We start from the raw sequence: 22,188 nt of genomic DNA on the forward strand, positions 1-22,188 counted from the left end.
CAGCGTGATGTCAAAAGCGAAACTTGACTTACCATGCGGTAAAAATGAAATCGTTTAAGCTTCTATAGGTTATAATAGAGAAAATAGATCTCTGTACCAATCTTGTTAATTTCAATTGACTTTCAGGGGCTGACTGGAGGAAAGGAGGAGGGGGAAGAGAGAGAAAGAGCGCAAGGCGGAGGTTTCAGATCAAAGGTAACATGATTTCTTTTCTTGTGGCGGATCAGAGGTTTTTTCTAATGCGTCTGCTGCTCTCTAAAGTGCCGTCTTGCTGAACTACATATGACTGGTCAGAATTTCACACCCTTCCCTCAGAGAACAACGCACCTTGTCTTAATGAGTTAGGAGTTTATTATGACAATTACGGCATATTATTTAATAGCTATTTTTATTGCAAATGTGTAAACAGGATGTAAAAATGAAGTTTGGTGTTTGTTCAAACTACTTATTTAAAATAGGCTGCAAACAACACAATTCTTAAGGTCTTTTTTTAGGACAACTTCACTCTTTTATTTGTAATCTACTTACATTTGTAAAAAAACAAATAAGTTACATGAACTAACATTATTACAGCTTTTGAGGTAAACCACTGTACATTTTCTTTTAGTTAAAATTAGCATTTTAAATTTACATTGTCATTAAAACTGTGAAACTACAATCAACCATGATTACTATTATTAATATTATTTCCACAACTACTAATATTTTTCTTATTATTATTTTGTCTACTATTGCGAATATTCCCATTCATATTATTATTATTGTGCTTATAATGTCTGTCAGCAAAAAATGTAAATAAAATAATAAGGTAAATAAAATTAAAACAATAAATACAAAATTGTTATTCTTACTATTTCTACTACTACAAATATTCTTCTTCTTATTATTAAAAACATTACTACTATTATTATGAATATTTTTATTCATATTATTGTTTACATTCATATTTTTATTATTATTTCCACTACTATTAAAAATATTATTATTCGTATTACTATTATTATTATTATTATGACAATTATTATTATTATTATTATTATTATTATTATTATTATTATTTCTACTATTATGAATATTATTAAAATGATTATTATTTATATTATTATTATTATTTATATATTTATTATTATTATTATTATTATAATAATAATTATTATTATTATTTCTACTACTGTTATAAATATAAATATTCATATTATTATTATTTTTATATTATTATTATTATTGTTATTATTATTATGTGCTCATCTCTGTCAGAAAAAAATGCAAACTAATTAAAAAGGTAAATAACATTTAAATAATAAATACAAAATTATTATTTTTTCCACTACTACAAATAATCATCATTATGTTCTGATTATTATTATTATTATTTTTAATATTAATATTATTATTTCTACTACTATTACAAATATTCATTTATTATTATTATGAGGTCAACTATAACGGTTCAGAAAAATCTTGTAACTTTGCAATTAGCTAATTGCGAAAATGTCTGCGAGTTTGGAATTCTGCTTTGCTACTGTAATTTGCATTGGTTTCATGCGTCCAATTATATCAGTTTTATATCTCATAAACGCAATTCTTGTCACTGTTTTGTGAGCACTAGGATTATAGATATCCTAAAAAATGAGCAATACTGATAATAACATTAAAAAAACTTTCTTTTATTTTCATAAGACCCTTAAAAATGCAAAAATTAACCATTTAACTTAATTCCTTTAAGTTGTCCCAGCACAAAATGATTGTGTGGAGTTTTATTCGATGTTTGACGTACCTAATCTCAACCAAAACATGAAAAGAATGCGGGACATAATGTAGCTCCTCCCCTTTTTATAAACAGCCAATAGCATTTTGTTTTATCACCGCTCTGCCAGTGAGAGTAACCTCAAGCACATCAAATGTGAAGTGTCTTGAAGGGGGCGGGGCATGTCAGATACTAGAGAGCATTTGATTGGTCAGGATTTGATGAGAAACTGAGGCATGAAGTGAATAAATCCATTGATCCATTAAGGTGGAAATGACAAACTGCAAGCTTTGCTCTGCAGTTTTCTATCCCTTAATCTCAAATTTTGTCACTGTTTTAGTACGCACTTGTTTACAGATATTCTAAAATCAAACAATACTGATACTAACACCTGAAAAATGTTAGTTTAATTTTATGGGACCTTTAAAATTCATTCATTCATTCATTCATTTTCTTTCAGCTTAATCTTTAATTTCTCAAATGTTGCGACAGAGGAATGAACCGCCAACTATTCTGGCATAAGCACATGCCCTTCCAGCAGCAACCAAGTACTAGGAAACACCCATTCACACACACTGCGGCCAATTTAGCTTATTCAATTCACCTATAGCGCATGTCTTTGGACTGTGGGGAAGCACCCGGAGGAAACCTATGCCAACACAGGGAGACCATGCAAACCCCACACAGAAATACCAACTGAGACCACTGAGCCTTCATGCCAACAAACCTTTCAAAATGTAAAGACGAATAAGTTAACGTTATTCCTTCAAATTGTCCCAGCACAAATCGATTGTATGGCACCCAGCATTTTTAGCCAGTGCTGGAGCTCTCCGTGGTGCTGATATTTCTGCTCAGTCGTGGGACATTTCTCTGCTGCAGGGCTTTTTTCGGAGGCAGCTGGAGGAACAGAGCACACGCCGGGTCACTTCTCCTCTCCTCACAGGCATGAGGAAGCACAAGTCAGACTCTTGGCTCTCTTTTAGCCAGGACAGGCAGACTAATATAGAGCCAAAGTGTCCAACAGCAGAGGACAAGAGACGCTGCCAGTTAGTTTTTGGCAGAGAGCGGATTCAGCACTTCAGCAAGATTACACGCTGTGCTGAAAAGGGCAAGAGATTATAAAAAACAACCACTCAGTGTGTGTGAGAGAGAAACAGAAGAGGAGTAATAAGCAATTTAATCAACATGGTGATTATGGGTCAAAGGGGCACTCTGTAATTTTTCCTACTTACAAAACGAAGAAATAAAAGAGTACTTTTCGCTCGCACGGAATGAAGAGTTTTGTTTTAATTTGCATAAATGGTCGCTGGATGGGGTCACATTGGTCATGTGACTAATATAACTAGTGCCGCTCATTTTGTCTTTGCTGATAGAGAGTTTTGATGATGGAATCAAATTATTTTGTGAGAGCACACAAATATATATATATTTTAGATTAATAAAATCTAATTTACTATAATATGAATACTGCCTGCAAATTGTACAGTGAAATGTTTTAAATAAAAAAGAATAAAAAATAAATAAATAAAACAAGATAAATATATAGTACATAAAACAAATTTCATGTTTTATGTGGTCACAAATGCTGCCAACAAGTAATTTAACATTTAAATTATTGTTATTATTATTATTAATAATAATAACAACAACAACAATAATAATAATAATAATAAATACAAATATTTATATTACATGGTCATAAAATGTGCATTTGTAAATAAAAATGTAAAAAAAAATTAAATGCATAATAATAATTATTATATCTACTAAAATTAATCATTTATACTTTATTATGTGGTCTTTAATTATTATTAATATGAGGTAAAAAAGAAAAGGAATACAATTAAATAATAAATAATTATTTTTCCACTAATAAAAATAATTCTTATTATTGTTATTTTTACTAAAACTACAAATATTCACATTTATATTCCTATTCCTATTATTATTATTATTATTATTATTATTAATATTAATATTAAGTGATCGTAATGTCTGCCAGCTAAAAATAAAATAAATAAATAACATTTAAACAATAAATATATGATTATCATCATCGTCATCATCATCATCATCATCATCATCATTTCCACAACTAAAAATATTATTATTATTATTATTGTCACAAATAAAATAATTGTTATTATTATTCTTTTTTCTTTTTTTCTATTATTCTTTTTTTGTGGTCATAATATCTGCTAGCAAAATAATACAATTAAAATTAAATAAATTAATCAATAAAAAACATTTAAACAATAAATAAAAAATAATTATTATTATTATTTACACAACTAAAATATTATTAACATTATTATTATCATGTGGTTGTAATGTCTGCCAGCAAATATATATCTATATATATATATATATATGTCTATATCTATATATATATATATATATATATATATATATATATATATATATATATATATATAACATTTAAAAAATAAATATAAAAATTATTATTGTTATTATTGACTATTTGTAGGAGGGTATTAGTCAAAATGCCCTGAATAGATTAAAATTAGTCCAAAATGTGGCTGCGAGACTTCTGACAGGGGCTCGCAAATATGAACACAAATCCCCAGTTCTTTTCTCTCTAGGCTGGCTGCCACCAATTGGTCACCAATTGATTTTAAATTATTAATTTTTGTCTATAAATCTATACTAACTAACTAACTAACTAACTAACTAACTAACTAACTAACTAACTAACTAACTAACTAACTAACTAACTATAATAATAATAATAATAATAATAATAATAATAATAATAATTATTATTATTATTATTATTATTATTCCCACTACTAAAATTATTATTATTATTATTATTGTTATTATTATTATTATTATATACTTTTAATATATATTTATTAATATATCATATTATACATTATTATATATATTTATATTATAAATATTCATGTTATTATAATGAGGTCATAAAATCTGCTACCAAAATAATAAAACTGTAAATTAAGTTCAGCATGAGACGCTGCAGTACCTCAACCTTCCACAAGTATTTCCACAAAAGCCAAACAGCCAAATGCTGATTCTATAAATATCAGCTCACATTGCGCATGCATTTGATCAAGAGAAAACACACGCATATGTCCACACACTTTAGGTCAGATGAAGGTTGGCACACGGAGCTGGCACAGCTCCATCAGATGGGCAGTGTGTCCACTAATCTGTGGATCAGTAAATGACGGAAATGAGAGGAATCGCACTGCAGTAATCTGTGTTTGAGCTCGAAACAGAGAAAGATCATAAGAGGAGAAGCGCACTTTATCAAGCAACTATTTAAAGCAGGATTACTGGCACTGAAATAAAGCCTGAATTTGGAGAATCCAGACACCAGATTGAGGGAAACAGACAGGACGTTGAAATCAGTGCAGACTGGGGAGAAAAAGCACATGGAAAATAATATTATTTTAATCATATTTGAATCCTCGAGTTCACAAAGCCCCTTTGATTTTGAGAAAAAAAAAACGTACTTAAGATGTAATCAAATTCTTTTTCTAGTCGTATTGTGAAAGATTCATCTGTGCATGTTATTCTAAAGAGCACATTCAAGATTGTTTGTCTTTTTTAACATCTTTAACAATCACAAATTAATCTGAATCAAAATATAATAAGACTGAAATACGTCATATCATGGAAGTAAAATGAGCTGAAAATGACAAAAATGTGCCTTCATGAAACCAGAATATTACCCATTATAAACTTATAGACAACAACATAATCTCCATGCAGCTCCCAGCATATAATAACAATACATTCTATTAATAAGTTTTCCTGAAACATTATGCAGAGCAGTATAAAGCAAAAATAAATAAAATAAAATACAATTTTACTACTTCTACTACTAAAAATTATGCAAAATAAAAATTTAGATAAAATAAATGAGCCTATTTTATGTAAATAAATGCTCAATAATGCTAATTATTAAAAATTTCAATTTATATCTGAGCATATAATAATAATAAATGCAATAAAAAATCTGCCTGTATTTTTTTCCTGAATTGAGTTTTTATAATAAAAAATAATAATAATAAAATAAAATACTGCTACTAAATCAATAAAATAATTATATTTAGATAAAATATAAAGATAAAATAAATAAGTTCAGCCTATTTTATGCAAATAAATACACAATAATACTGATTATTAAAAATATCAATGTATATCCAAGCATATAATAATAAATGCAATGAAAAAATGCAATTTCAGCATCAAATTTTAGCTTGAAGCATAAATAAAGTAATAAAATAAAACAATTTTACTACTTAGACTACTACTAAACATTATGCAAAAAATATATTTAGATTATATTTTGATAAAATACTTAAAATAAAATAAATGGGTTCAGCCTATTTTATGTAAATAAATACATAACACTGATTGTAAAAAAACTTGTATGTATATCTAAGCATACAATAATAAATATATATAAAATAAAAATAATGCATTTTTAACATGCATTTTCTTCCTGAAGCATGTATTTAAATTTTTGGAATAAAATAAAATAAAAATACTGCTACTAAAAATAATGCAAAACAATTTACTAAATAATTAAATAATTTAAGTTCAGCTGTCTTTACTAAATTTAAATGAGGACAGAGATTCCTTTTTTTTCAGTGTAAACCTTTTATTTCACCATGACACAATAGTGCACCGAGCCATTGAAGAAACCAAACATCAACCCGACAAAAGGTGCAACAACAACAACAACAAAAAGAAAAACGTCAAAGTAAAGACAAAATTCAAAAGACGTGAAAAACGAACACATTAAATAACCTATTCACAACATCAAGATCATATTTTCCCAGAAAGGAGCGAAACAACCATAAACACTGAAATAAGTAAACACTGGTAAACCTGGAGCGTCTCATTTACAAAGGGTTTTACCATGTGTGCAGCTCGCTAAACCCATCAAGCACAAAACACTGCGGTCAACGTCAACTTAGCCTTTAGGTTTAACATCGTTGTTGATACCGAAACCTGAAAATCGAATGGAATCTGCAATGATTGATCTTTATGTTGAAATATCGTGGCATGGATTCCAATGATTGAGAATCGATAAATGACAAATAAACACATTATTAAGGCAAGACACTGCAGTATACAACATTTTGGGCTTTTTGACTTTTACAGTTTTTAAGATTTTGAGCTTTTTGTCAAATGTATGTTATGTATGTCCTACTACACCCAACCCGCTCTGAGCTAGGATCAAACCGGCGATTCTTTGAGGAGTCGGTTGCTCTAACAAGAAGGCTAAAGACCATGGCCTCTAGCGTCTGTTGCTAGAGCACCTTAAGAGGTCAAAGGAATAAGGTTTACCTGCACAGCACTGCAGCAGTTGGCCTGTTACATTCAGCCCCCTAAACCTCACTCCTATCCCGGACGAGCACCCATATGTAACCGTTCATTCACACGGGGCTACAGCGTCAACGCTTGACCGAGGCCGTGTCTGAAGTTGGGGCTGACGCGATCGTCATAGCAGCGCCAGCCAATGAAATTAGTCCACAATCGGTTACTGCCTGAGTTTGGGTATTTGCATAAAGCGATCTGATTGGCTAACGCTTCCGTTGGCGCTTGAAGAGTTGAGAATTTCCCAAATTCTGCAGTGAGCTACGCCACTGAAGTGGCGCCGACAAATCCACAATGCAGTTTGGCAATGCCTGACGTCACCCTTTTAAAGTGAGTGGGGCATAATCCACCGGTAATTCTGCACCCATCCAACAAACAAACAAACAAACAATAAATAAATAACCTTAAAATTATTTCACAAACTTAAAATCTTGTAGAATTTTATTCTACTGGGTTACATATTTAATCTCCTCCTTAAAAATCAATTAGTAGCTTTACTTTTTCTAAAAATAGAGTAAACCCACACTCCTTTTTTCTGCTTGTTTAAACTATTTACTTAAAATGAGCTGAGCCAACACAAGTCTTGTTTTTTTTTCTTTTTTTGGCTAACTTATAATATTGATATTAAATCCACTTAAATTTGTAAAAACTAAATTAACTTAATTTGCGTTTGGACAACATGGACAACGCAGCATTTTTACAGTGCTTTGTAACTTGTAATTTTAAAGTTGACATGACTTAATTTTTAGAATTATGTCCACAGTTCATTTACTTAATAATTTAAAAGTAAAGTCAACTAACTATTCAAAACAGACTTAAGGTTTTGTTGTTGTTGTTGCTCCTAAATTGCACATAAATCTGCAGATTTTATTTTTAACACATATTTGTAAAAGGCTGTTTTCTCAAAACGAGACTTTTTTTTTTTTTTTTGTAATTTACACATACCAAACCTCAGATTTATTGATATATTCTTAAAGGTTTTGCCAGAGAGATTTGTTCTTACATAATTTGACTGATTATATACGACACTTTATTGTACAAAAAAAGTGAAACATAGTATTCATTTGATTTTGGCTGTTTGCAGCATTTTCTGAAAAATGAAGTAATAACAAACAGAAACAATTCCAATCTCCTCTTTAAAAACCCCAATAAGTAAGTAAATAAACAAACAAACAAACAAATTGACTTCACCCAATGCTTAAAATTAAAATGAATGAAATGTTTGCAAACATTTCAATAAATAATTCCTTATTTGCAAATGTGAATGGACCATAAAAAAAATCCTAAAATAACTGTTTTCTCCTATTTTACTTGCAGTGTCTTGCCTTAAAAGCATCAAGCAAAATTGTAAACACTGCTTAAAGCTGAAACGAGGCCTTATTTATTATTATTTTTTTCAGTGACTGAGCTATCAGTATATCTGTGTTTATGCTATAATACAGTATAAAATGATCTTCTGAAGGGGATGAAACTGTACAGGGAGCCGAGACGAAGAGTGCGAAAGAAAACAGACATGAGAGATAGATAAAGATAGCTTGAGAGAGAGAGAGAGAGAGAGAGAGAGAGAGAGAGAGAGAGAGAGAGAGAGAAGAAAGGAAAAGTCATATATTTTGCCTTCTGAACAGCACTAGAGGCACAGAGGGTCCACAGAGCAACAGATGTGGCCGTTCTGCAGAGAAACACACAGAGACGGGAGAGAAGAAAAGGAAAAAGACATTAGTCAGAGAAGAAAAGCAGCCAATGTGACAGTCATATAGAAGTGTTTCTGCAGTGGATGTGTGTAAAGCGTCAGTCTGTCATAATTGATCTGTGAGCTGAAGCGCCGCTCATGACCTTGGCTGGGTCACTTTCATAAGAGATGAGTAATCCCTCTCCAGTACCTGTGCTCAGATCAGTTCTTTATTCTTGCTGCGTTTCTCACCCAGGCTAACTCTACATGACTTATCCCATCTCTTATCATCCCATTTTTACACAAGTGAAAATACACAATTTTAATCTGTCTATTTAATTAAATGTTTTTAAACGTCACTTTTAATAATATTTCTTCTTGATTTATATGTTTATGTACTTATATTTATGCATTATTTTGGAATAATTCATCTGCCAGTCATCAATTATTATTTTATATCCAAAAACAAACTTGATGTGGATGAACTGTACCTTGCACTGGCAGAGGGAGCACTCGGTGCCGTGTTTGGTCCAGGCGGATCCGCTAAAGCGACTAATGCCGTATTCGTCCACACAGGTCTTGGTGATGTCATTGCGCACTGTATCGGCCAGGCAGGGGTCAGTGACGCAGCGCGGGCAGCATTCGCCATCCGGCACCACTGTAAACTCGCAGTCGGACACCGGTGCACACGAGACCGGCCAGCAGTCCACTTCGCCCCTCTGAAAAACAAAGGTCAGGGCTTCATCTGAACAATCAATACTTCTGCAATTACATTTGCCACATAAATTACACACTTCCGCTTTAACAGGCTGCAAATCACCAAGAGTGTGTTGTGGCCACTGATCCAGAGAGAAAAGTTTAATGAAGGATCGATACCACAGGTCAAGGCTGGATTAATATACTGCAGGTGAACAGGGTTCAAATATTTGCTAATGATTATATCACCATGCTTCAACAGGTGCGACATTACATCAAAAAAATGCTGATCTTTTTTTCTTATTATGAGATTTTTGAATTGTGACCCTGAACCACAAAATCAACCTTAAATTGCATGTATGTGTGTGTGTGTGTGTGTGTGTGTGTGTGTGTGTGTGTGTGTGTGTGTGTGTGTGTGTGTGTGTGTGTGTATATATATATATATATATATATATATATATATATATATATACAACAGTTTTGTCTGGTTCTCGAATCTGATTGGCTGATAGCCATGATATATTTAGGTAATATCAGTACCCGTAAAGCCTCTTTACCCTTTGTGTATTACTCCGCCCACATACAACCAGCAAAAAGCAGACACTACAGATCTAAAGTTTAAAAGATGCTGGCTCAGCTGTTAAACTGTCAGCTTATGATTTGAATCCAAGGCGGAAGAAAGTAGTTCCACATACAAAAGGGTTTTTGAGACTCTCCGTGTTTGATTTTGTTTTTATATACACAATTATGCCGTCAATATATATATAAGCAATAATACACGAGTAGCAGTGCGATATGGCTGTATATCGGCACTAGTGGGGGCACTAAGGCACGAGGTCGCAACGCACGCCTCCCACCAGTGCCGATATACAGCCATATTGCACTGCTACTCGTGTGATATTGCTCATATATATATCCAAGAGCCGATCCCCCCTATACGCAACCTATACCCCCGAACCACTAGGGGGCGCCCCTTTCTCTTAAATGTAAATCTGTTCTGCGTTTTAATTTTTTTAGGAATGAAAACACTTTGAAATAAATATAAAAACGGCGGGATTCCCTTCCTTTCCATTACAGGCGCCATCTGTATCCCTTATCCACATGCCAGAGTTGACAGGTATGAAATGGTGACAATTAAAAGTGTATTTTGGATATTTTCTTTACATTCGACTAAAAAAATGCTGGCCCTTTTGGATGTTTGCCAAAGGTTCAAGGATAAAATGATGGAGTGCTTGATGTATTAATAGACATCAAAGTGATTGAAGGTCAGTTCTGCTAAACACTTCAAGGAAAGTGTTAGTGTAAAAAATCTATATCTAGAGGAGAATTATTTATTAATTACAGTTTTTTGCTTCACAAAAAGTGAAACTGACTAAACTCAAACTCTAAATAAAATAGTTTTTGGTGTTGAATCATGAAAGACAAATTATTTTACAACTTATCTGTGCTTTATTCAAATTTCTTATTGTGTTTGAGGCATGATAGAAAGTCTTACCGGTTTAAAAACCACAAGAGGGTGAATAAATGATTCATTTTGTGCCGTATTTCTCTGCAAGGCCACATATTTGGCAGATTATACCCTAAATCAGACCGAGCAGCTTTACATAGACCTTGATTACAAGACGAATGCAGATATTTCTCTGAAAGTCTCTCTCTCTCCCCCTCCTGGAGTTTTCCGTTCCGGAAACATTCTTTGTTCTTTCGCTCCTCACACTTCTGTATGCTTAAAATACAAAGCCTTTCTCCTGCCTCATTCTCTCTCTTTCTGAGTCTCGTCCTCCCTTTCAAGTTCTGTGTTTCTTTTACTTCATAGGGAACAAGAAAAAAAAAACAACTGATGAGAATCAGGTTTGGAAGAGTAAAGGGCGTTGAAAATGACTAAAAGAAAGCGCTGACTGAAAAGAGAATGCGATAACAGTGCAACAGTATGAGAGAAGAGCTTTACTGAAACCTATAATGATACAGCAATACAAAACTGGCTCTTTTTGACTGAGATCCTATTAAAGCAAGAGACTGCAGGGGAATGTGCTAATAAAATAACTGTTATAATGATTTTATTAAATATTGCACATAATTACCTGCAATTCAAGTCCAAAAATTGTTTAATTATGCAAATAATGCAGCGTTTAATTAAATATTTTCTCATTTGCATACTTGTTTTAACACAAAAACCTGAACATATAATGAAGTCAGGTTTAAAATGTGTTCATTTTAGCACATATTTCAGTAAAGTGTTTTTTTTCCAAGAGAATTTAATATATAATAAAGGTTATCCAAAACATAATATAATATTATAATATAATATAATATAATATAATATAATATAATATAATATAATATAATATAATATAATATAATATAATATAATATAATATAATATAATATAATATAATATAAGGTCATCCAAAAAAATAAAGACAGCAATGAGACAGCCACTCTAAACTGGCTCTTTTTGAGTGAGAACCTATTAAAGCAAGAGACTGCAGGTGAATATGCTATAATAAAATAACTGTTATAATGATTTTATTAAATATAGCACATAATTACCTGTAATTCAAGTCCAAAAATGTTTATTTAAACATCATTAAAAATGTTTACTTATGCAAATAATGCAGCGTTTAATTAAATATTCTCTCATTTGCATACTTGTTTTAACACAAAAACCTGAACATTTGTTGAAGTCTGGTTCATTTTTTTGTGCAAATTTCAGTAAAGTGAAATTTTGGAAATGTCTTTTCATCACTAGATATTTTGGAAAGCACCGCAGACAGTCATACTCACATTTTTTTGTAGAATAAAAAGTAATATAATCAAGCAAATGATGTAATGCAATCAAATGCCTAAAAAACCTAAAAAATGCCTTAAAATGTCAAAAACCTTCACAATATAGATATGAACAAAACTGGCAAGTTATAATAACGCTTATGTGGAGATTTAAAGCTCAGTGAGGCAGAAAAAAAAACTCATTTTGATAAATTAGCCTTTTTGGAATATGCCTTATGATCAAAATCTACAGACGAAACTGATAAAGTGCTACATTTATTTAAACATTACATATTTTCAAAATTATACTGGAGGGGAAATTCAAAATCAAAAAAATCGGCAAGTACATATAAAACAAGACAAGCAGTGTCTTGACTTTATGGACACAGTTAATACTTGTAGGATAAAAAAAAAGAGTTTACAATGGAAAGTCACTTATTAAGCAATTAATCCAGAATCTGTGCTTTAACATTAGCCTGGAAAACACATCTTAAATCTGTTACACCAACCACATCTGTCTAGAAGCCTTCATTATTAGAGACTACAAGTTTAACCATCGTAAACCCTGAGGAGAAAACCCCTCACAGGCAAAGGAAAAGTATGGTATGTCGTTAAAAACCTGTTTAAAGTCATTGCCAGTTCAGCGAATACTATAGTAAGACTATTCACTTGAGGGGAAGATGGAGTTAGCTGGACTTTCTAATTCAATTCTACGCCGAAAAAAAGTTTTAAGCTTAAAGAATGAGGGGAAAAAAACTTGCTATTAGATGAAAGTTGAGTGCTGAACCACAGCGCACAGGAGGGACAAACTCTGGAGGGGCTGAAAACTGCACTGTTCAAGGGTTTGGCGCAAGATATATTTCTGAGATGCTGCAGAAAGTTCCACCGTGAGCAGCAGTTTCTCTGAATCTGAAACTAATAGTACACTGAGAACAGCATGACAGTTGTGCATGTGTGAACGGATGCTGTTTGCTAAAGGGGACATATTTCACACTTTTGCATCATTTTTTTATTGTCCCTCGAGGACAGTTATAATGTAAGTCAAGGTTTCTTGAAACAAAAAAAAATTTATGGGAGCATTTTCATACTCTGACTTTAGGTCTGTTTTTGCCTCTGTACTTTTAAGACTATTATGATAGTAATAATCATTCAAATTATTCTATTTTATTAATAATATAATATAATATAATATAATATAATATAATATAATATAATATAATATAATATAATATAATATAATATAATATAATATAATATAATATAATTATTAACAATAGTAATTATATTATCATTAAAAAATGCAACTAAATCATGTAGCCCATTTATATAGAAAATTAATGCAGGATAAATCTGACAACTCTTATTATATCAAAAGAAATTGGGAATAAGAGATAATAAATACTATAATAGAATATGAAATGTGGGAACAAATATGTGCAAATTGTCATAAGGGTATAAGCAGTCATATATGGAAGGAGTTCGACTGGAAGATGAAGTTGAGGTTCTTCAGAGTTCCATTAGTCGTTACCAAATTCGATAGTTCTATTCAATGATCACAATGATGGAGAGACTATGGAGAAGTAGGAGACTATTTTCACATATTTTGACAAAGTCCCAAAATATAAGTGTATTGGCATGAGATTAAAAGCATACAACATACCAATGCACCAAGTATTTCTTTTTTTTTTTTTTTTGCTTAACGGCTTCCCCCCTGATCAGTTCAGTAAGTATCAGCTATTTGCACTACATATATTATTAATAACAGTTGGGAAGATAACTACAGTGAACTGGAGGAAGACACAACAACCTACTTTGACAGAATGGACAGAGAGGCTGAAACAGATATATACAGTATATTTGAAGAAATGACTGCTGATTTGTACTTGAAATCAGATATTTTCCAACAGACCCTGGCATTAATCAAAACATATAATTTTTTTGTGAATGTAAACTTTCTAAGTAAATGTTATTTGTATATGTTTATGAAACTTTCATAAAAACACAGTTTAAAAAATGGAACTATTAACTTTCAGTGATCTCATAGTTTGTTTATTTACATCTTTTACATGAAATTCCCAAAAATCTAATTGCTTGGAATAAAAAAAAAAAAAAAAAAAAAAATATATATATATATATATATATATATATATATATATATATATATATATATATATATATATATATATATATATATATATATATATATATATATATATATATATATATACATATATATATATATAATTTTTTTTTAATTCCTAGCAATTAGATTTTTTTTTATTTGTTTTATTATTACATTAAGTTTTAGAAAAAGCTTTCAAAAATATTTTAAAATGATTTGATTATATTTATTTATGTGGTAAATTTAAATTTAGATTAAATCAGACCAAAAGTATTATACAAATATCCATTTGTATAAACATATAAATAACTGTCTAAACAAAATTTTTAGTAAACATTGACCACATGATATAAATTATATTGGATTCTAAAATATAAACACATTCAGGCACAATTCATTACTTCACAACGAGTCTTCACTCACCATGCACTGGCACTGCTGGCAGTTCTCCACCCAGGTTTCTCCATTACTGTACGCCAGCAGACCGTTCTGATGCAAACACTGAGAACTCAGACGAGGATCGCATTCAGGACAGCACAGCACATCCACTGTGGGATTCTCACAATCACACACCATCCGTCTACACATCACCAACCCTGACTAAAACAGAAAAGAAACACAGAAGCTGACAGAGTGGAGAAAAACTCAAATTCCCATCGACTACAATTCCCATCAGCCCCTTTGACTCACCTGACAAGAGCAGACGGAGCACCTGTCATCATCCAGCACCCAGATCTGCCCGTTGTGTTTCACCTTGCCGTCATGAGCGCAGTCTCCAGTGCAGTTCCTACCATGCGGGCAGCGGCAGTCATATCCTCCGTCAACGTTAAAGCATATCGTGTCGTTAGCACAGCTGTGCCTCCCCATCTCACATTCATCGATGTCTATCAACCAGAAACAAAGAACCACCAAACTGGTTAAAGTCACAGTGAAAACAAACTGGACTTTTTTTGCATTAAGAGTGCAGTTTCCCTCACAAATCCAAAGACATGCGGTACAGGTAAATTGGGTAAACTAAATTGTTCATAGTGTATGTGCGTGAATGAGAATGTATAGGTGTTTCCCAGTTATTGGTTGCAGCTGGAAGGGCATCTGCTATGTAACACATGGATGAGTTGGCGGTTCATTCCGCTGTGGTGACCCCTGATTAATAAAGGGCCTAAGCCAAAAAGAAAATGAATTAATGAATTAAGGGTGCACATACTAATTGCCATGCACTCATAATTTTGAACTATAGCAGTCATTTTGCTTATTTGATGACCAGGTTAACTAGTCAGAGGGCAGGGCAACTAGTCATTGACATGGCAGCAACAAATGGAAAACCAAATCATTTATCAATCCAATCAAATTTCAGTGGAGAACATAAAGACTAGTTTCTACATTTTGTCTTGTTTGAAAAGAATGGGGGCTCGTCCGGGATGCTCACAAGAAAAATTGAACTATCCTTTACATATTAGGGAAGAAACGTCTACCAGTTTTGTTTTAAGTCAAGTTTAAAACTAAACCAAAGGGTGTTAAGACATGTTATTGTTTAATGTAACACAAATTGTGCGCCTTACTAAAATATGCAGTGAAAAAACGATGAAGGATTTTCATAGTTTAATGAATCGCATTCATTTTGGACAACAGGGGCTGACAATAATTTAGGTGCGCAGAGCTAAACGTCAAACTAAAAAGAAAAACATCAAGCTACTAGCACTGCCTGCTAAAAATCTGATACATTTGTGCAGCTTTTGGTTATCATTTTCAGCTAAAAGGCTAAAATAGACGCAATGTAAGTCTTCACTATCATGAATTTCTGCACAAGGAGCCTCAGCACTCTTGGATATCGTGCAAAATCCATGCCGAGAGACGACAAAGAAAAGAAAAGCAGGACTCTAAACATTCTGATTCTTCTATCAAAATCCATCTGTGTTGCTGCCTCAATCATAACTGGACAACTGGAACAGTCCAAAAAGGAATACATGGAATCAACCATGGATTTTCAATGATATATTAAAGTAAGAGATATCATTTATGTTATATTAAGCCATACAAGTCTTAATAACTGACTGGTTGCTTATGTCAGATCGAAAATGTGCTTAATATAAACAGTAGCAGCAGGATCAGCAGATAACGGTATCAATTCATGTTTAAATAAATCTTTTGTAAGTGGATTGCTTTAAAGTAGCATCATATCAACATGCTGACAACATGAATCAAACTAGACCGACAGACTGCAGCGTTTGTAGCTGAAGGTCAAATTAGACATTGTTTGAAGGCAGCCAATGAAAACCAAAGCCTTGTGATCATTTGACTTCAAACGAAACCTGTTACAAACCTGTGTAGAGAAACTGAAGACTCATTTCAAAAGCGTTTCTTTCTTTTTACAACAATAAGTGCATTTATCATGCATTTTGATCTTTGGAACTTTGCAGACCTATTCAGAAACAGCCGTATTTCACCACATCTAAGGTAATATTTGACAAAGCATAATGGGGCCACTTTAAATTCAAAGCACCACTTGTAACTTCAACAATGATGAATGTAAAATACAGCGCTCTCTGTTGGGTTGATTCAAAAGAGGCACTGTTTCATTATAAATACATTACCTTCGCACGACTCTCCGTTGGCGGAGAACATTCCGTTGTCGTGGTATCCATCACGGCACTCGCAGTGGTACCAGCCGGGCAGGTTGACACAAGTGGCTCGACTGTCACACTCCACAAACCCATCGGAGCACTCGTCGATGTCTGAGGAGACAAGGTGGAGACATGCATGAGGAATGTGTGGAAGAAGCACGGTGTCACTCTGGGTGAGCATTACTGTATGCGGATGACAGCTAAAAATTGTCAGATACGAAGACAAAATTCGGTTAAAATAGTGCTGAATATTTATTATGAACTGCCACAGCATTTAAAGCCAGAAAAGCTATAAACACAGCAAAATCCTCTGAGTATTTGGTCCCTCTTTAAATACGGGCAAGCAAGCTGCTGTTTGTGGAGTTGCTTTATGATCCTCTGCTGAGATTTTGAGAGATTCAATGTATTATATTCCAGCTGATTTCATCTAAGGCTGTGACTGAAGTCAGTTGTAGTTGTGTGTTACTTTGCTGTGCTTCAGCTTATTAACAGCATGTGTTCATCATCAGTACTCAATCATCACCCAATTAATCCTGTAATTGTCTCATTAACTTGAGTAACATCAATTCAATTTAGAGAGAGACCAAATATTATATAAACCGAGTACACTTTGCTGGGTATATAAATAAATATATCCATGAAAAAACTATTTGTTTCTGCATAATTTTACAACATTATATAAGAACAGCTATGGGGAATAAAGAAAGAGATCGCTTACAATCAGGGCTTGACATTAACTTTTTGATCACCAGCCACTAGTTTTCCAACATTACAAGCCAGTTGCCATTTTCACAAGCCACAATTTTTGTTGTTGGGAAAACATAAAATATATTTAAAAATATATATTTGGAAATATATTTTATATCCTTAAATTTGACTTTAGCATGCTAAAATTACTTGATTTCGTTTTTGTGTTATGTCCACATGCCTTTTTTGTGTGTTGTGTATGACCTTGCTCAATGAGCGTGAGCAAATGGCCTGTGGTTTCATAGTGTCGCATTGCAATTAGATTTCTTTTTTATTTTTATTAACAGTTTATTTCACTATTCACTTATTTCGCTATTTATTTCCTTGCCAGAAATTTTAAATAATGTGTTAAAACAAGCAAAATGTAGCTTTATACATGCACTTTTTATAGTCAACAAAATTGCTCTTAAAATAATGGACATTTAAAAACACTTATACACAGCAGTCTGACCTGGCTTAAGGTCCTACATCACCAGTTAACTATAAATGGAGTCAATCTCCATGTATGATAGTCAATCTCCAGGTATGATAATTAAAACACATCAACAAAAATAACTATAAGCAAAAGAAAAAAGGTGAAAAACATACGATAATCAAAGCATGGTTAACGTTAGGCCCCTTAATAATCTCTTCAAAGATTTGTTAAAGCGAAATCGGCAACAGAATTAGACAATAATTAGACAAACTAATAAAATCAAGATCAGAGATGCCCAAACTAGGGCCTGCAGGCCAAAGTTGGCCCACGGTAACCTTTAATTTGGCCCTCCATCCCATCTGAGTAGGAGAATGATGGGGAATTTTTTGTGGGAATGCCTTTAACAGAGATTGTTATTTCTATAAAAATATACAAAAAATATAAGTATAATAGCACAAATATTAATAAAATTCACAATTTTAAATGTAATAAATTATAGCATTAATTGAATTATGCAATGAATTATATTAATAAATTAGAAAAATTACACTAACAACTTTATAGTTTGGTATATTTACCTCCGGCCCACCACCGTCAATCAAGTTAGTTTTTGGCCCTTAATTAAAAAAAAATGTTTGGGCACCCCTGATCAGGATAATCAAGATAAAAAAGAAATTGTTTAAAATTGTGCTTTCACTAAATTATTAAGCATCACAACTGTTTATGACATTAATAATAATAATAATAAAGATAATAATAATAATATGGCACAAAATCAACATATTACACAGTCAAAATAAGAATATTACAAGCAGAAAGCTATAAGCGAAATACAGCTCAACGTGTTAAACTGCAATCATAATTAAATTATGTTTAAACAGCAACAGCAAAACCCCACCATAAAGTGGATGTTCTAATGTTGTGTTATGCCAGACTGTATTATGCTGTTTCCACAACCTTTTCAAATTCCCAAATAGATGCAAATCTTCCTAAGTGTATTTGATGCCTGTCCTCACACCAAACACAAAGGCAGAAAAATAAAGCCTCTTCCATGGGCGTCCTAAAAGGGAGCGAATTCAACAGCGGTTGATAATGATGCACTCCAGAATCTATTCAACTTTCAGTCCTTGTCCTTGGATTACACTCTCGCTGAAAGCCAGGCAAAGCGTCACTCAAACCCAGTCAGTTCAATGACAACTTCAACCACAATCGCACACGGAAGAGAAATCATTTTGTGACTTTCACCTGAGGCAGAATGCGTTTCACCTCACCCATCTCATTAGATTGTTAAGGCTGTGCTGTTTTGTGTTCTATTTCAATGGCATTTCCAATGTCTGGAAATAAGGCAAGGCTAAGCACAGATGGTTAAACAAAAAAAAAAAAAAAAACTGCTTGTATGTGTGTGAAAGGGGGAAAAAGATGTATGTAGCCTTGAGAGTCTTTATGAAAGAGCGTTGAATATGAGCTACAGCCTAAAGGACCTTGTGAATATGGTTTGCAAGTGCTGTGCGTTAGTATTGCATGTGTTGAGAAATATTTACAGGAAGCGTTCATCTAAAAATGACATTTCTGACAGTCTGTTCATCCTAATATGAATCTAAACCTGACTTTTAGACTATAATAGACGTTTTTCATATATGTTTTCTATAAAAAAAGAAGATATTTTGTAGAATGTTCACTGGTGACCATCGGCTTCAAAAAGATTGTAAATAAGTATATTCATAAATGTGTGTGTTTATTTTGATGGTCTGCTTGTTGAATTGAAGTTTCATTGCATCTACATGCCAACTAATTCTAATTAGATTATAAGAAGACTGTTAGGTTGGGGTTAGGGTTAGTGTAAGACATGTACTTGCAAAGTTTCTTATAGTCAGTTAAATGTCTGTTTAGCAGCAGTATCAACAGATATTAAGCAGACAGTCTAATACTCAAATAGACCATTAAAATAAAGTGTTATTCATTCATTTATTTTCTTGTCAGCTTAGTTTCTTTATTAATCCGGGGTTTTTACGCAGTTTTTACGCAGCGGATGCCCTTCCCATCTTTGGGAAACATCCACACATACATTCACACACACACTCATAAACTACAGACAATTTAGCCTGCCCAATTCACCTGTACCGCATGTCTTTGGACTGTGGGGGAAACCGGAGCACCCGGAGGAAACCCACGCAAAGGCAAGGAGAACATGCAAACTCCACACAGAAACGCCAACTGAGCCGAGGTTCGAACCAGCGACCCAGCGACCTTCTTGCTGTGAGGCGACAGCACTACCTACTGCGCCACTGCATATAATAATAATAACAATAAGTGATGTTTTATAAATAAATTTCAAGAGAAGCACGATCAGTTTTGACAAGGCTAATTCATTATTGACAATCATACTATTATCCAATCAGCTTAAGACCAAACCCCTGTAATTAGTCAAAGAATCATACCTCCATTTCCTCTCAACTTCAGCATCCCTCCACCACCCCAACTCCACACTATTAAACCAGACCCCTAAATAAATCTCAAGGGGGAGCGTTCTGGAGCCAGGCTAAACATTGTGCTTGGATCCAGAACAGCATTCATTTAAAAAATAAAAAAAGAAGCGTCAAGCGCGAGTGATTTACATGTTAAGTCAATGCAAATGCGCAAATAGACATCCTGCAGGGCGATACGCTTGAATGGTGCAGCGCGAATTAAACGTTTTTCGTGTTTGACGTGCATAATGCCCAAATTGTTCGAGTTCAAAAATCTGAACTTCAGCAGACCTTTGCGCTGCATTAACCAATCAGGAGCTTGTTTTTGTGGGGGCGTGATTGTGACGTATCGCCTGTTGTTGGTGTCCCGGGGGAAAATCCTCCAGCTGACACAGACAACAGTTCATCAAACTGGACTCAGCTCAGTCAGAAGCACCGTTGACAGCCTCCATCATTCAGGTTAAGTTTCTGGAGGAGTTTATGAGCTCATTGAGCTGGATGCTCCTCTGAAAGGATCTAGTGGACTCAGACACGGCTCTAAACATATCGACGCTGATTTTCAGCCTTCATAAAGCACATAAACACTGTTATTTTCTCCATAAAATCCATGTTGGCCATTTTACAACAAAGCTACAGTCTCCTGGCAGACAGAAGCCCTGCCCATTGATGCGCAAATGAAGCAAATAAACTTAAACTTCACCGTCCATTTTAAGGGCCAAGGGTAAGGGGTAGGGGTACAAAAATAGAATTAGGATTGGGCCTTGATTGACTTATAAAATCGGGTTAAAATAACACAAAAAACATTTGTTATCATGACTTCATTCATTTTTTTTATAGTGTACTCCAAACTTTTGTACTTAAGTGAAACATAAGAAATAGACCCACAATAATGTCTATATTTAACTATTGCAGTAGTCACCAAACTTGTTCCTGGAGGGCCGGTGTCCAGCAGATTTTAGCTCTAACCCTAATCAAACACACCTGAACAAGCTAATCAAGGTCTTACTAGGTATACTTGAAGCATTCAGGCATGTGTGTTGAGGCAAGTTGGAGCTAAACCCTGCAGGGACTCCGGCCCTCCAGGACCGAGGTTGCTGACCCCTGAACTATTGCATTAAAATGCATCAGAGCAAGTTCATCATAAACATTTAAATATTCAAATTGCAAGTGAAATCTGAGAGCCCAGACACAATGCAAAAGCGACAGAACATTTTTTCTTGGTCGATTGGCCGCTCAAAGAGAACATTTCTAAAGAACATGATGTGAGACTTTCTGAACACTTTGATTTCTCGCTCCTATGACTAATATTTCCACACTTTTTGCACAGACCGCACTCTCCCCACACCAACTCCCTCGGAAAGAGAGAATGGCGAAAATAACACAAACAGCGCTGAATAATACATAGTATTAGGCAGCGCTGATGACATTTATTCATCCTCTTCCTTGAGCACAAACACACAGCGCACTCGTCTCCCTCAGAGGAGCGCTTGGCATTTGTGCTGTCAGTAAGCGGCAGCGAGTATTGATTGACTGTGTATTCACGGGCAAACCCCCAGGGATCCCGCCG

General features: G+C 33.5%; 1 protein-coding gene across 2 annotated transcripts in view; it reads right to left on the reverse strand.

Annotated features, from left to right (window-relative positions):
- Nucleotides 1–6,376: 6,376 nt before the first annotated feature.
- The window catches only part of nell2b (neural EGFL like 2b), an 81,209-nt gene continuing 65,397 nt past the window's right edge, over nucleotides 6,377–22,188 (reverse strand). Inside the window, exons 16-20 of one of the 2 annotated variants that reach the window (XR_015482869.1) lie at nucleotides 16,965–17,194; nucleotides 15,064–15,257; nucleotides 14,797–14,973; nucleotides 9,284–9,511; nucleotides 6,377–8,792 (exon numbers count right to left, since the gene is read on the reverse strand). Coding sequence is in view for 1 of the 2 variants with exons in the window: in XM_087248108.1 (XP_087104234.1) it covers nucleotides 8,751–8,792; nucleotides 9,284–9,511; nucleotides 14,797–14,973; nucleotides 15,064–15,257; nucleotides 16,965–17,105 (782 nt within the window). In the remaining variant the exon portion in view is untranslated. The remainder of the gene's footprint in view (nucleotides 8,793–9,283; nucleotides 9,512–14,796; nucleotides 14,974–15,063; nucleotides 15,258–16,964; nucleotides 17,195–22,188) is intronic. The other variant, XM_087248108.1, reaches the window with a different exon arrangement.

The sequence above is a fragment of the Danio rerio genome, chromosome 4 (genome assembly GCF_052040795.2).
Source record: "Danio rerio strain M-AB ecotype USA chromosome 4, GRCz13ab, whole genome shotgun sequence".
Classification (NCBI taxonomy): Eukaryota; Metazoa; Chordata; class Actinopteri; order Cypriniformes; family Danionidae; genus Danio; species Danio rerio.